The 15,832-nt window shown below is 41.6% G+C and overlaps 1 protein-coding gene and 1 non-coding gene across 6 annotated transcripts in view; both read right to left on the reverse strand.

Annotated features, from left to right (window-relative positions):
• Eif2b3 (eukaryotic translation initiation factor 2B subunit gamma) overlaps nucleotides 1–15,832 on the reverse strand; it is a 55,036-nt gene that overhangs the window by 34,513 nt on the left and 4,691 nt on the right. For 4 of the 5 annotated variants that reach the window (XM_040756883.1, XM_040756884.1, XM_040756881.1 and 1 more), the window contains exons 3-4: nucleotides 12,077–12,222; nucleotides 103–262 (exon numbers count right to left, since the gene is read on the reverse strand). In XM_040756883.1, coding sequence (XP_040612817.1) covers nucleotides 103–262; nucleotides 12,077–12,222 — 306 coding nt within the window. Of the gene's footprint in view, nucleotides 1–102; nucleotides 263–3,208; nucleotides 3,319–12,076; nucleotides 12,223–15,832 lie in introns of those variants that run through there. The other variant, XM_040756886.1, reaches the window with a different exon arrangement.
• On the reverse strand, nucleotides 13,095–13,199 carry LOC121144225. Its single transcript, XR_005881544.1, has one exon. It is a non-coding gene; the product is annotated as a U6 spliceosomal RNA (small nuclear RNA).

Consider the following 15,832-nt stretch of genomic DNA (forward strand, 5'->3'; position numbering starts at 1 on the left):
TAGCACAGTATCCACAGTGCATAACTGGTTTCCAATAAATGTTTCTTACATGAAAGGATGAACAACAATAATAATTATAAAATCAACTCTAATCTACCTTACCTGTTTTTTTTTTCCCCTTCTGACCTGGAACTGGTTCTATACTATCTTGTCCTTTTCTCATTAACATGGCAAGTGATGCATCATAAGCTCTGAACAGGTCCACAACCTCATGTAAAGCAACATCTGTTATCAGATCGCAGCTCAGGACCAGCACATCTGTCTGTCAAGTGAAGACCGGAAAGTAAACATCACAAAACATAATAGCTCACATAAATCACTAAAAACAAGTACATCACAACTTAGAAACATACAAACCACACAGAATGTTCAAATCTTGTCTGAACAGAAAAAAATAGTAAAATAAATGGTGTTGTCCTAATGGAATTGTGCTGGGGTAGGATCTGAAATCTCTGCTGCCCCCTTGTGAACCTTACTGGGCAGTGCTGAGACACTTCTGGCACCAGATCTTTAAGGACAGTCTGAAAACTGAAAACTAAAACACTGTTTATTTTTATGACTTTGGCAATAATTTTTTTAAAGTTTTTCAGCACAGGGTTTCTCTGTGTAGCCCTGACTGTCCTAGAACTCTGTAGAGCAGGCTGGCCAAGGATCCACAGAAATCCACCTGCTTCTGTCTCCCAAGCACTGGGACTAAAGGTGTGCGCCACCACCACATGGTGGAAAAAAATCTTTACAAAACAATCAGAGGCAGGAGAGATGGCTCAATAGTTAAAAGTTCTTACTACACTTGCAGAGGACCTGAGTTTGGTTACCAGTATCAACGTGGCTGTATAGAGAATTTGATACCTCTTTTGATCCCCACGGACATCAGACATTCAACACACACACACACACACACACACACACACACACACACACACACACACACACACACAGCAAATCACTAAAATAAAAATAAATCTAAATAAAAACCAAAGATATTCTGCTGAAGTGTTATGATTATATAATACTTCATTCTTTGGTAATTCACATTCCAGGTAGTGAACAATTCCAACATAATTTGAAGAATATACAAAGAACCCATTTAATCTTGTAGCAAGATCACATAAACAGTATTGTTACTATTAATGGTATTGACCTCTATTTTTTTTAAAAGACTTGTTTATTTTTTACATATACATTATTCTGCCTATATGCCAGAAAGAGGACACCGGATTGATTTGTAGATGGTTGTGAGCCACCATGTGGTTGCTGGGAATTGAACTCAGGACCCCTGGAAGAGCAGTCAGTGCTCTTAACCTCTGAGCCATCTCTCCAGCCCCCTTGGCCTCTATTTTTATGGATAAGAAAAGTGTGGCCCATTCCTACAATCAGTGACTAATATACACTAGGCATTTAATACATTTAACAAGGCTATGCAAAGAAACCCTTTTTACAAAAACAAAAACCAAAAAGTTCTACATTCAAGCCGGGCGTTGATGGCGCACGCCTTTAATCCCAGCACTCGGGAGGCAGAGGCAGGCGGATCTCTGTGAGTTCGAGGCCAGCCTGGTCTACAGAGCGAGTTCCAGGACAGCCTCCAAAGCCACAGAGAAACCCTGTCTCGAAAAACCCAAAAAAAAAAAAAAAAAGTTCTACATTCAATCTCTACTACCAAAATAAACAAAACATGATGAATGAATAAATCACTGAAGAGTCTCTCAGCCTTAGCTCCATCTTCCCTGAAACTCTTGACCACGAGAGCCTGTGCCTTCACTTTTCCTCCTCTTTGCTCTCATGGCGCAAGACGAGGCAGAGGTGCAAGTGAATACCTGTGCATCCACAAGGCTGCAGGAGCGGAAGTGAGGGGTGCTGAGGACGGGGCGCTGGTACAGCCCCTTGGACTGTGCTGCTGTCAGCAACGAGTCTCAGTGGATCTGGAGCTTCACCATCTGCTCAGAGAGCACCTGAGAGGCCTGCCTGCCTTCCAGGCCGGACTCTGCTGTCCCTCTGCCCTGGACCTGTGGCATCGGCCCTAACAGTGCTGCTCTCACTTGTGGCCAAGAGTAACTCGTGTACCATAAATCATCTTTCTCGCTGTCGCAGCTGAAGAATAAACTAAAAAAATCACTGAAGAAAGTATTTTTGCATAATGGTGGAATTTCTGATTACTATACCAATAATTCAAGTTAATTATAATGAAAACTTGTTTGCTCAGGGTGCACAAAGCCATAGGTTCAGTTTTCAACACTGTGGAGAAGTAGGAGAGGGACGCTCAAAAGATCAAAGCCATCCTTAGCTACACAGCAAATGTGAGGTCGGCCTGTCTCAAAAAGAGAAACTAGGGCTAAAAGATGGCTCAGTGGGGAAAGGTGCCTTGCTACCAAGCCTAATAACCTGAGTTCTGTCTCTGGGACCCAGAAAGTAGGAGTTGAGAACTAACTCCTACAAGTTGTCCTCTGACATGTACTCATTCATACTAGCATGTATACATCTATACCTACAGAATAAGTAAATGAAGATGTAATAAAATTGTAAAGAAAGTAATAATGGTAATTAATGTTTATGAATGCTTACTATTGCCCAGGAATTTTGCACACATCATTTCTGCTTTCAAAACAACCCTTCACAGTAAGAATTACTCAGTAGCACTTTATACATGAAGAAATACATTTGAGTTGCTACAAAACTGTCTAAGAGCTAACAAGTAGAAATAGCTATGTAACTAAACAATCTGTATTACTGAACAGTGTCTGATATAAACTTAGGGCGATCTTAGGGTTGGAAGTACAGTTCAGTGATAGAATGCTTGTGTAGCATGCATAGGACCCTAGATTCAACATCAGTATTGCAAATAAGAATCTGTGCTATAACACATATTATGGGTACCACATAAGAGCTAGAGTATCACATTCTAAGAGTAGTAGAATAAAATGTGCCAAAGTTCAAGGTTATCAAGATGCCAAAAGGGCTAAAAATCACAACAGCTGAAAGAACAGAGCATTTTCACAGCAAGGAAAAGAAAGTGGACACAGGGCTGGAGAGATGGCTCACTGGTTCAGAGCACTGGCTTTTCTTCCAGAAGACCCGGATTCAATTCTCAGCACCGGCATGGCAGCTCACAGCTGTCTGTAACCTCAGTTTCAGGGGATCCAACACTCACTCTCACAAGGAAACATACATGCAGACAAAACGCCAATGCTCATGAAAGAAAACACATACATACTTGTATGGCGGGGAGCACGCCAGAGGAGTGAGGTTATGAAAAAAGACAGCAGCATCCAGGCGTGGTGGTGCATGCCTGTAATCCCAGGACTCAGAAGGCCGTGCACAAGGATCACAAGTTCAGAGGTCAGCCTGGGCCAACAAAGGAAGGGAAAAAAAGAAAACAACTTTCTTTTATTCATCCGAGTCAGGGTCTCTAGACCAAGCTGACCTTGAATTCCTCTTGTAGCTGAGGATAACATTAAACTCTGATCCGCCTGTCTTCATCACTTAATACTGTATTCACTCTCTCTCTTTTTTTTTCCTTTTTACCGAGACAGGGCTTCTCTGTATTGTTTTGGAGTCTGTCCTGGAACTCACTCTGTAGACCAGGCTGGCCTCGAACTCACAGAGATCCGCCTCCTCTGCCTCCCAAGTGCTTGGCTTAAATGTGCGCGCCACCACCTCCTTTCAGTATTCACTCTTAGAATAGTTAAGTTTTAGCTGAGTAGATCAACAGGAAAAAAAATAGATCAATAAATTATTATGAACAAAAGTATTGTTAAGTGAGGTATGGTGGCATATGTCTGCAATCCTAATAATTGGAAGCCAGAGACAGGAGGATTGCTATAAGTTAGAAGTTAGATTGGACTGTATAGTGAAACCATATCTCAAAAACAAAGAAGTATTTTTGGTTTATGTATTACCTTGCTGAGAATCAGATTTACTCAAAAAGAATAATTTTATGTAGGGTATAGTAGCATATGCCTATAATTCAAGAACTCTGGGCCGGGCATTGGTGGCACACGCCTTTAATCCTAGCACTTGGGAGGCAGAGGCAGGCGGATCTCTGTGAGTTCGAGGCCAGCCTGGTCTACAAGAGCTAGTTCCAGGACAGCCTCCAAAGCCACAGAGAAACCCTGTCTCAAAAAACCAAAAAAAAAAAAAGAACTCTGGAGGCAGAGGCAGGTGGATCAGGACATCCCACTGCCCCCTCCCCCAAGGAAATCAGGCAGCATCTATACATACAAGCCAAGGAGGAAAAAGTGTGTAGAATCCTAATTTTTCAGCATTTGATTTCTTAGTGCAGCAGCACAGAAGTTGCTCCACTTCATCATAACGAAGACAGCTGGTGAAGGGGATAGCTCTTTTTCCTAGATTGCCTTAGTAAGATGATTGCTTTTATAAGTTGGCCGTTTTATGATTAATAGAATTAAGTGTACCTCAAACTAAAGAAAATGACTCTGAAAAAAAAATTGGCTCTGATGCAGATGTCCCTGAAGTGGTGATAAAATTGCCTTGGGAAATAAACACTGACCTTATTCAATATCTGCAAAAGTGTTTAAATCTGTCATCACTGTGAATGCCAAACAAGCAAGTCTTGCATAACTGTGAGTAGGCCTGTAGGCTCATTTCTTTTTAGCTTTCAGATGATTTCTTTCCCTACTGAACTGTTGTATAACAGCTGTCATTGTCCTCTGTGTGGGATGTGCTCCCCTCAACAAACAGAACAGATTCACTAAGCCCCTCCCTGCCAGAGTAAACAATAAAAGCTGAGAGTTCCTCTCACACAAGAAAAGCTGAACTAGAAGGAAGACTCTAAGAGAAAAAGCTGCAAAGAAAACTCTGAAACTGCCGGGCAGTGGTGGCGCATGCCTTAATCCCAGCACTCGGGAGGCAGAGGCAGGCGGATCTCTGTGAGTTCAAGACTGGGCTGGTCCGACAGCCTCCAAAACAATACAGAGAAACCCTGTCAAATAAAACAAAAACAAAAAGAAAAAAGAAAGCCCTGAAACCAGTCCAGCTGCCTGGAAGAGGTTTAGACCAGGCACGTATAAAGGACACTCTCCAATCTGTTGAGCTGTCTCCATGCTGTGCAATGTGCTCCAGGTTTCCCAGCTTTTGTGGGTTGGCACCCAGGCTTGGGTGAGCCTTGGTGATACAGCTATCCTTGAATCATTTCTGCTCCTGTAAGTAACCCCTTAACCATACTCCTCTAAGTAAAATCAGGAGTTGACAAAAAAATAAAAATAAAACTCATTAGCTCACCAAGTTGGACTCTGGTGGTATTCATACTTTGGTCTGTAATGGGTGCCCTATCAGAGGTGAGATGCTTATGTTGCGTCTCTCCAGGAAAGTTCTGTCACACAATATTAATACAAAATCCCAAAGGATTACAAGAAATACCCCCACCCCCACTTCAATGTCTGGTTACCATCTGTTCTCAGTGGGATAAGAAAGGCCTCAGTCTGAAAAGCAGGGCCCAGGACACAGATGGAGCACTGCTTTACCGGCCCAGAGAATGTACCAGGTAAGATTCACAGCAAACCAAACATTCTCCTTCTAGTAGCTGTTTCACCACTTCCAGGAGAGATTTGCTGTCTCATAAAAAAGCTGGAAATCCAGGCCGGGTGTTGGTGACACAGCATGGTACACTGAGTGAGTTCCAGGACAGGTTAACAGTCACAGTTACATTTTCTATGTGGTCCGAATCAACCCAATCTCCAAAAGCAGTTGTAGGCTTTTACAAGCTCCACAGTTAGTTACCTGTGATGGAGACCTCACTGGTTTAGTGCTGGTTGAAAATGCTTAGGAAAACATCCCTGTGTGTAATCCCCAACAGTAAAAGGCCAACTGCCAGTTTATTTGCACAGAGACTGGGGTGGCAGGTGCAGGAGGAATGCCTGCTGGGGTGGTGGCACAGGCCTTCTACCCAGCGCCCGGGAGATATGGGCAGGCTGAGCTCTGTGAGTTTGAGGTCGCTAAAGGCTACATGATAAGACTGCAGTCTCAAAAAAAAAGTGATAATCCTTAGGCTCAGAGCTAAATATTCTTCATGTATCCCTTAGCTCAGTCATACTGTCACTATTATCCAGGCCAGAAGTCAGAAACCTTGCTGGCATCCAGGACTGACACACAGACTTCATTTCCAACATAACACTGGTTTTCCTCCTTATTTCTACTACACTGCCTTAGTCCAGGTCCCAGAATCTTTTCCTAGTCTTTAAACATTTTAAATTAATGTACAGACAGACACATCATACAACTAGATTAACAAACACTCGCAGTCTCTGACTCTATATACCTCAGTCAACTTCTGTAAATAGCCATCTAGTCTTCTGACATTTAATTGTCCCATATTTATTTATTTAAAATACTATTCTGTGTATATGATGGATTTCTTTCATGCATGTAAGTGTGTGTACCATGTGTGTGTCAGGTGTCCATGGAGGGCAGAAGAGTGCATCAGGTCTCCTGTAACTGGAGTTGCAGATGGTTGCATATTGCCATGTGGGTGCTGGGAACTGAATCTAGGACTTCTCGAAGAGCAGTATATGCTCCTGACCACTGAGCCATCTCTCTAGCCCCAGTTTTTCCATATTTAATTCTCTGCTCAAAGATACTATAAAATAGCAATCTTTAAACATAAAAAGTTGAATTTATCATCACTTTCTAAATTTATTTTATTTTTTGTTTTTTTTCAAGGTTTTCAAGAAACCTTTTTTTCAAGGGTTTCTCTGTATTGTTTTGAAGGCTCTGTAGACCAGGCTGGCCTTGAACTCAAAGAGATCCACCTACCTTTGCCTCCCGAGTTCTGGAATTAATGGTGTGCGCCACCAATACCCGGTGTCTAAATTTATTTTTATGTTTATAGCAAACACACACACACACACACACACACACACACACACACACACACACACACACACTAAAATTAATTAATTATTTTTAAAAAACACATAATGTGGCATTGCACACCTTTAATCCTAGCACTGGAGAGGCAGAAGCAGATGAATCTCTGAGTTTGAGGCCAGCCTGGTCTACAAAGAGAATTCCAGGACAGCCAGGACTGTTATACAGAGAAACCCTGTCTCGAAAAACAAACAAACAAACAATAGCAACAACAAAAAGCTGGGCATGGTGGCACACAAAAAGAAAAGAAAAAAAGATAAACATATATATTCCTATAACAAATGTATATTATATCTATATATTTTATACATATATACATGCATACATTTATACATACAGCCGGGCGTTGGTGGTGCACGCCTTTAATCCCAGCACTCGGGAGGCAGAGGCAGGCGGATCTCTGTGAGTTTGAGACCAGCCTGGACTACCAAGCGAGTTCCAGGACAGCCTCCAAAGCCACAGAGAAACACTGTCTCGAAAAACCAAAAAAAAAAAAAAAAACATTTATACATACATACATACATACATACATACATACGTACGTACGTACGTACGTGTGTGTGTGTGTGTGTGTGTGTGTGTGTGTGTGTGTGTGTTGTTTTGAGACAGGGTTTTTCTATCTGACATTTATTCATTTAACGTATTCTTTATGTCAGACCCAGAGACAGCTCTAGCCCAAATTCTAATACACAGAAATGGGGTGTGGTGGTGCACAACTTTAATCTCAGAATTTGGGAGGCAGAGATAGGTGAATCTCTGTGAGTTCCAGGTTAGCTTGTTGTATACGGTGAAATCTATTATACCAGTGCTACCTAGAAAGACTCTGTCTCAAAATACAAAGTCTAATAAATGGAGAATATATGAATCCCCACCCTGTGTGTGACACATGCCTATGCAAGGGTGTATGTAGGTGTGAGCGCAGGTAGAGGCCAGGGCTCAATGCCAGGTGTCTTCCTCAATCAACCTCTTACTGTACTTGGTGTTGTTGATGTGGATAGACTAGTTAGCTATGAGTTCCAGGGGTCCACCTGTCTTTGCCCCTCCAGGGCTGGAGTTGCAGCTGCACTCTGCTGTACTGGCTTCTTACATGGGAGTCAGGGATCTAAACTTGGGGTCTGACGCTTGTCCAGCTGGCTGAGCTACCTCCCTAGCCCCTTGACAAGACATTTTTCATCTCCCTTACAAAGAAAAAAAAAAAAAAAAAAAGACTAAACTTGGCTGTAGGAATTCAGGGAAGGCTCCTCCTTGGAAGAGATGAACCTGAGCTATGAGTCTGAATAGGTAAAGGCTCCTATAGAGAATTCCTTGGTCATGGTGACAGAATGCTTACCCAAACATTCTATTAGTCATCTATAATTTCATCTAACAATTCAGAGTAGGATAGGTCATCTTAACAGGCACTTCCAGATGTCTAAATCAAATAGGATGCTCGTTACTCACCAACGATGTTTATGATGACAGTCTACACTTTCTATCAAAATTCCTAGCTTATATCAGTCCCCACTACCCTACATCCCTTTGTTCCATGAAAGAGATCCCTATAGGGAAAGAAAACACTCAAAGAAATCAAGCTTAAGAACAAAGCTTTAAAGTTTTCTGCCTTATCAAATGAAAGACAGGCTGTAAGCAGCCCCACCCCATAGACCAGATTTCTATATAGCAGCAATGAGATGGAAACATTTCAAGCTGTGGATCTATGAGATTAGTATAAGCAAGGGAAAAGCTCTATTGAGCATTCTCAAGGTGAGAAGGAGAAAAAAAACAACAACAATAATAAAAAGGCTTTGAAAACCCCTGTCTGGTTCTGTTGTTAACACCTGGAATTTTCACTAAGAGCAGTAGCAAAGAAGCAATCGCCAGGGATATACTGCAGCCCACCAAAGCATTCATCAGAAGAAAGTTACTGCTTACAAAAAGTCTTTAGGCAAGTCAGGACCAAGTTCTCAGATCCTCCCTTGGCCAAATTATACTTACTTTTTCCAAACAGATAGAAATCTGACAAAAACAAAACCTTGGGCTAAATGAAAGGTTCCAGGAAAGACTGACAGAGATTTGTAACTCGATAAGGACATCAAACACTCAACTGAAAATAACTTACATTTAGCTTTCTACACATCTAAAAATAGAGTGTTTATTCAATTTTTCTAATAAGCTGTCTCCAGGGGATTTCATCATAATTTGTTCTTTGTTGTAGCATGTTTCATAAACATATAACAATAGTTCTTCTTCTACATCAAAGGATTTAAATAACTAGACCTCTAACAACTAGTATGCTGGTATCATTATCCCTGCTCTCCGAATTGTGAAATTGAGGCAGAGAGTAAATGAGGTTTGCCTGTGGCTACAGCAATGAGACCTGAAGCATAAGATAAATGCTTAACACAGGCTTCTATTATAGATCTGGTCTACTCAGGCCTCAAGTATACCTCACTAACCTGCTCTTAGAACATTTATTTAAGGAATAACCAAATTTGGTTTCTAAAGGGCAAGCAGGAACAGCATTAATGACCAATGACCTATGACCACAGAAAGGCAAAGGCTCAAATGCAGATCCGGTTCACTGTCCGAGAACAGCATTAATGACCAATGACCAATGGCCACAGAAAGGCAAAGGCTCAAATGCAGATCCGGTTCACTGTCCAAGGGGCCACTCAGTTTTTATGGGCTGAGCATAGACCACATTCCTACTCTAGCGGACTTCGCATTCCTGTGATGTCTTCCTGTAATACTCAAGTCTCAGCTGAGTATGGTGGCACACACCTGTAATTCCATCACTTGGGAGGTAGAGGCAGAAGGATCAGGAATTAATGTTCACCCCCAGCCACACAGCAAGTTGGAATGAAAGGCCAGACTTTCCTTTATTGAAGAGAAAGATATGAAGAAACAAGAGCTTTATACTTACAGATCAAGGATTCTACAGGAGTACCACTACATACTACTAGGAGACTGCTAATTTTTTTTCTTCCCAAGAGAGGGTTTCTCTGTTAGCCCTGGCTACTCTGACCAGGCTGTCCTTGAACTCAGAGTTCCACCTGCCTCTGCCTCCCAAGTGCTGGGCTTAAAGGAGTGTGTCACCTTGAGACTGCCAATTTTTAAATGGGATTTACACTTTAGGAGGTAGATGCAATGGGTACAAGTGTATAACAAAACTCAGGGGTAGGGACAGGCATGGTACTACACTCAGAAGGCTAAGGTTGAGAGTCAGAGGTCAGCCTGGGCTAATGGCAAACCTCTGTCTTATAAAAGACAAAACTCAAAAGCAAAACCAAAGAGCTCAAAGACAGGGTCTAGCTTTGGGTCAGCATCCAGGCAGGTATGCGCTTTGGAGTAGGTTATTTAAGTTCTCTCAATAAAGAAGGTCAAATTTCTCCATAGTAAAGCAAACTGATGTCTCTCTTTCCAGGGGGTTGTGTGGATTGGAAATCTAGATATACTATTAGATATGAATGCTCTCTGTTGAGATCTTCAGAACAAATGCTTTGGTTAACCCTACAGAAAATAAACTTTATATCCTTGTGACCATAATTGGCTAATAAACTAATTCTACTTCAGGGCAGTCTCTAAGAACAGGTATTAAATTTCCAAAGTAATAAATTACTTTCCAAGATATACTGTTCACTGTATGAAATTTGAGTATCCTCAGAAGTGCTCAGGCAGGTTCCAGGTAGAGATGTGTGGATAATTAGCTGTTACTACAATACAGGTCTCTGTTGTTTTCAACCCTCACCCCTCCCATTTCAAATGTGTGAACAATTAGCTGTTATTACAATGCAGGCCTTTGTTGCTTTCAATCAACAAAGATATGTATTCTCTTGGCAAATTTCGAACAAATAAAAACATGTAAAAGTGAAAGTTTCAGATGTTTAAGGTTATCCTGAGGGAGGTCTTTATATAACATGGGTTTAAAATAATCCCTGGTATTTAAACTTTGTAATAATTCCTCAAATGTTAAAATACAGATTATTCAGAAATTTTCACTTTTTTTCAGGAGTTATCTGTCTGATTCCCACTCTTCACATGTCTACCATCACAAACTCCCACTTTTTCTGCAAAGCCCAATTAGAAGTAAAGCTTTCCTAAGTCAAATTAGTTCCAGAAGCTCTTCTAACTTTACAAGCCGGGCAGGCAACACTTCCTGATGCTCCTCTAGAGGGCGCCTGGTTCACGTCTGACTTCTTCCGGATTCTAACCCACTCCACTACTGTATGTTCAAATTATAATTTTCACTGAGTCATGTGCCACCTGGCTGTACCCAGAAGACATAATATTTCCAATGCTTTGGTTATTCAATGCATCAACCAAGATTCTGGCACCTAATGGATACTCTTCCTTCATACATGCCACTCAAGTTTCCAAAATACACTTTTCCCATCTGTAAAATGGAGATAAATGTCCATGCACCTCAGAGTGTGACTGGGGTGGAAACTGCACTTAAAATACTCAGTATGGAGGATTCTGGTGTTGGAAAACTGGTGGCTTAGATCAACTAAAAATTCCAGTCCAGGCTGGGCTACAAAATGAGGCTATGTCTCAAAAACAGATATATTACTACTTGGAAAACAGATTACGTTGACTGAATTTCTAAATCTTTACTAGTGATCAAACCAAAGAGCAGTTAAAGAATAAATGGGCAATAATGAAAAGGATATAAAGATATATTAAACTAGGTTTGTTGATACAAGTCTGTAATACCAGCACTTGGGAAGTAGAGGCAAGAGAATCAAGAGTTTAAGGTCATCCTCGGCTACATGAAACTGTCTCAAAACAAACAAAAAACACAATATATTTTAAGTCTTAAAAACTAAAACCAACTGGGCGCTGGTGGCACACGTCTTTAATCCCAGCACTTGGGAGGCAGAGCCAGGTGAATCTTTGTGAGTTTGAGGCCAGCCTGGTCTACAGAGCGAGTTCCAGGACAGCTTCTAAAACAATACAGAGAAACCCTGTCTTGAAAAACAAAAACAAACAAACAAACAAAAACCAGGCATGGTGGTACATGACTTTAATCTAAGTACCCAGGAGACAGAGGCAGATCTCTGAGTTTTTGTCCCGCCTGATCTACATTGCAGGTTCTAGGCCAGCCAGTGCCACATAGTGAGACCCTGTCTAAAAACAGTTTTTTGTAAACTATAAAGTACTGCCAAACAATACATTATTTATCTTCAATAAGACTAAAAGTCAAGAAATGGTTTACTACCTTAAGCTTTGGATATATGTGGCGCAGAGAATCTGCAGTTCCCATGTCAGCCTCATCAGGAATGCATACAATATCTGGTTTCATCTTCATCTTGAATTCTGTGCCGAGTGCTTTCTGAACATCTTTGGTTGTAATCACAATGACTTCTATAAGTTGAAAGAAATAATAGACAAATGCAGAAATTCATTCACCAAGGCAATTTCGATCGTTCAGTCAAATGTGCTCTGTTGTGGTAGCACATGTCTGTGGCCTGCAAGCCAGCACTCCAGAGGTGGAGACAGAAGGATCAGGAATAAGGCCATCATTGCCAAAGTGAAGACCACCACGGACTAAGTGAGAACTTGTCTCACAAATTCAAAATCAAAGATAATAACTGCTAATATTACTGAGGCTTTTCAATGTGTTTTATTTTTTAATGGAAAACCAGCTTATGTTTAATTGCGATTTTAAAATTGTCTTCCCATTCCATATTTAATCTCCTAAAATGACAGAAAATCATCACCAAACACAGGTTGAATGAGTTAATAATGCAGTTCCCACATTCAACACCAATATCCTTAAAACACCGGTCAAACTTGGCAGTGGCCAACAGTGAGCTTAATCTTCAGGGTTAACAACCTCGGCCCCGCTGAGGATTCTGTGATGAGGTGGCACTTGCCAGAACTGGCACCACCCTACAGTGGGGGAACTCTAAATGTACCAGTGAGAAAAGCTGCTTTCCCTTCAAGGGGAAGGAAAGAAATGGCTTCTAAGGACCCAGCCAGTTTGGCGGAGGTCTATTTGCAATCTCTTGCAGCTCCTTTTCTTCCCCCTTTCTTTTTCTGCAGCAAGGTATGAGACCAAAACCTACCCAAATTACAGGAAAACCAGACAGGGACGGCTCTGGAGGGAGTGAGCTCCTTCACCTCCCACATGCAATGCCTTTGCATCACCAGGAAACAGAAACAACAAATTCACAAAGTAACAACATTACAAGCACACTGACTCAGGGGTGCTGGCTGGAAGGCAGGAAGGAGGAAAACAAGTGGAAAACTTCACACATTTGCTTGACATCCTTGGGCTGGCTCCATGCTAATCTTCTCTGTATCATTCTAATTGTGGTATATGCTCTGTTGAAGTGAGCATTACTTTAAATTGTCTGTCTTTCCAGACAGGGTTTCTCTGTGTAGCCCTGGCTGTCCTGGAACTCACTCTGTTCCTCAAACTCACAGAGATCCTGCCTCTGCTGGGGCCAGAGTCATGCTCCACTACACCTGGTTGTTTTAAATTTTTAATGTAATTATTTTATTAATTTCTGAGAATTTCACACGTGCATATATTTTGATTGTATTTACCAACTACTCCCAAATCTATCCTCCACCCCTTATCATTAATTTAAAAAAAAGTGTGTGTGTGCTCTCATTTGCTGAGATAGAGAAAGTGTGATTGAAGCAGAGTATAGCAGATGCTCAGTTCTGTTTGGTAGGTGTTGTGGAGCACATTTGTAATCTTAGCACTCTGAAGTAAGAGATTATGAGTTTGAATTTAGTCTGGTATACATAGTGATTTTGGGATTAGCCTTCGTTTTGTCAGGTGGTGGTGTGGGCCTGTAAACCTAGATATTTGGAAAGCTGAGGCAGGAAGATTGTAAATTCAAGATCCACCTGACTACAAAATGAGTTCAAGAATAGCTTTAGCAATTTAGTGGGAGCCTGTTCTTGTTTTTTTTGGGGGGGGGGATAAAGAAGGATGGGGATATGGCTCAATGATAAATCATTTACCTAGCAGGCCTGAGGATCCTAGTTTGGGGAAGATAGAGAGAAAGGGGGAGGGAGAGAGGGAGGGAGGGAGGGAGGGAGGGAGGAAGGGAGGGAGGAAGGGAGGGAGGAAGGGAGGGAGGAAGGGAGGGAGGAAGGGAGGGAGGGAGGGAGGGACGAAGAGAGCAGGGGCTGGTAAGATGTAGAGGCACTTCCTTGAGCCCAATGGCCTCAGCCCACATAGTGGAAGGAGAGAATTACAGACTTCGAAAAATTGACCTCTGACCTCCACACATGAGCCACAGCATGCATACATACACTAAAGGCGCACGCACGCACGTGCGCACACACACATACTAGATAGGTGTATAAAAATGGCTGGAGTTGGTCTCTATATGCATGCAATCATGTATTCTATCCCCAGCACTGCATAAAATTTAGTTTGGTGGCACATGTCTATAATACCAGAACTCAGAAAGTACATGTAGGACTGCGGTCCAAGATCATCCTCTACTACACAAGTTTGAAAACCTGTCTCAAAACTAATTAAGCTGGATATAGTTGCAGGCACCTCTAAACCTTTTGCTTGGGAGACAGAGGCAGGTGGATCTCTGAGTTTGAGGACAGCCTGATCTATATTAGTTTCTAGATCAGCAAAAGCTTCCATGTGGAGAGATCTTGTCTTGAAAATACAAATAAAAATAGCAATAATTAAGCCGGGTGGTGGTGGCACAGGTCTTTAATCCCAGCACTCGGGAAGCAGAGGCAGGAGGATCTCTGTGAGTTCGAGACCAGCCTAGTCTACAAGAGCTAGTTCCAAAGCCACAGAGAAACCCTGCCTGGGGAAAAAAAAGTAATAATTAATTAGAAGCTGGAAAGATGGCTCAGTTGTTAAGAGCACAAGCTGCTCAGCCAGGTGGTAATGGCACATGACTTTAATCCCAGCACTTGGGTGTCAGAGGCAGGCAGATCTCTGAGTTCCAGGACAGCCAGGGCTACATACAGAAACCCTTTCTTATCGTCTTGAAAAACCAAAAGGAAAAAAAAGAAAAGCATTTGCTGCCCTTGCAGAGAACCTGGGTTCAGTTCTCAGAACTCACATGGTGATTCATAACCATCCTTAACGCCAATTCCAGAGGTTCTAACCCCCTCTCGACACTTCTTCTGAAACAGATATGTATGTGGTACACATGCATACATGCGGGCAAGCCATTCATACATATAAAGTACAATAGATAAAAACAAAAACCCAAGCCTCCAAAACCACAGAGAAACCAAACCCTGTCTCGAAAAACCAAAAAAAAAAAAAAAAAACCAACCAAACAAACAAACAAAAAACAAAAACAAAAACCCAAATATTAATTGATTAGGGGCTGGAGAGACGGCTCAGCAGTTAAGACTGTTTGCTGCTCTTGCAGAGGACCCAGGTTCAGTTCCTAGCACCCACATGGTGGCTCACAAACCATCTGTAACTCCAGTTCCAAAGGATCCAGCGCCCTCTTCTGGCCTCTGCAAACAACAGGTATGAACACATTGCACTTATCATACATTAACAAAATTTTTTCAAAAAATTATTAGTAAAAAAATTCTACATCTAGGAAGCACCCCTCAAATTCTGAGTGAGCCTCAGTAAGAAAGGATTTTAAACACAGTAGTCATTACATATACAACAAAATACTACTGCTGAGTATGAACTAAAGTTATAACAAGTCAGAAGTAGAAAGTTTCAAATAACAAATCCACGAAGTTACTAATGAAAAGTAAGGTATCTTATTCTATTTTTCTAGCGATAAGAACCGTTTTGGCTTTCCAGGCTGTCACTGAACTTGTGATCCTCCTGCCTCAGCCTCCTGAGCAGGTAGGATTATAAGCTTATACCACTACCAGTCAAAAATAAATCTATTTAAAATGCATTAGGATGTCCAATAAATTTCTAAATCTGTAAAATGGGTTTCTTAAAACAATAACAAAGCCGGGCTTTGGTGGCGCACGCATTTAATCCCAGCACTTGGGAGATAGA

This window comes from Mesocricetus auratus, unplaced genomic scaffold (genome assembly GCF_017639785.1).
Source record: "Mesocricetus auratus isolate SY011 unplaced genomic scaffold, BCM_Maur_2.0 Super-Scaffold_100014, whole genome shotgun sequence".
NCBI classification, from domain to species: domain Eukaryota; kingdom Metazoa; phylum Chordata; class Mammalia; order Rodentia; family Cricetidae; genus Mesocricetus; species Mesocricetus auratus.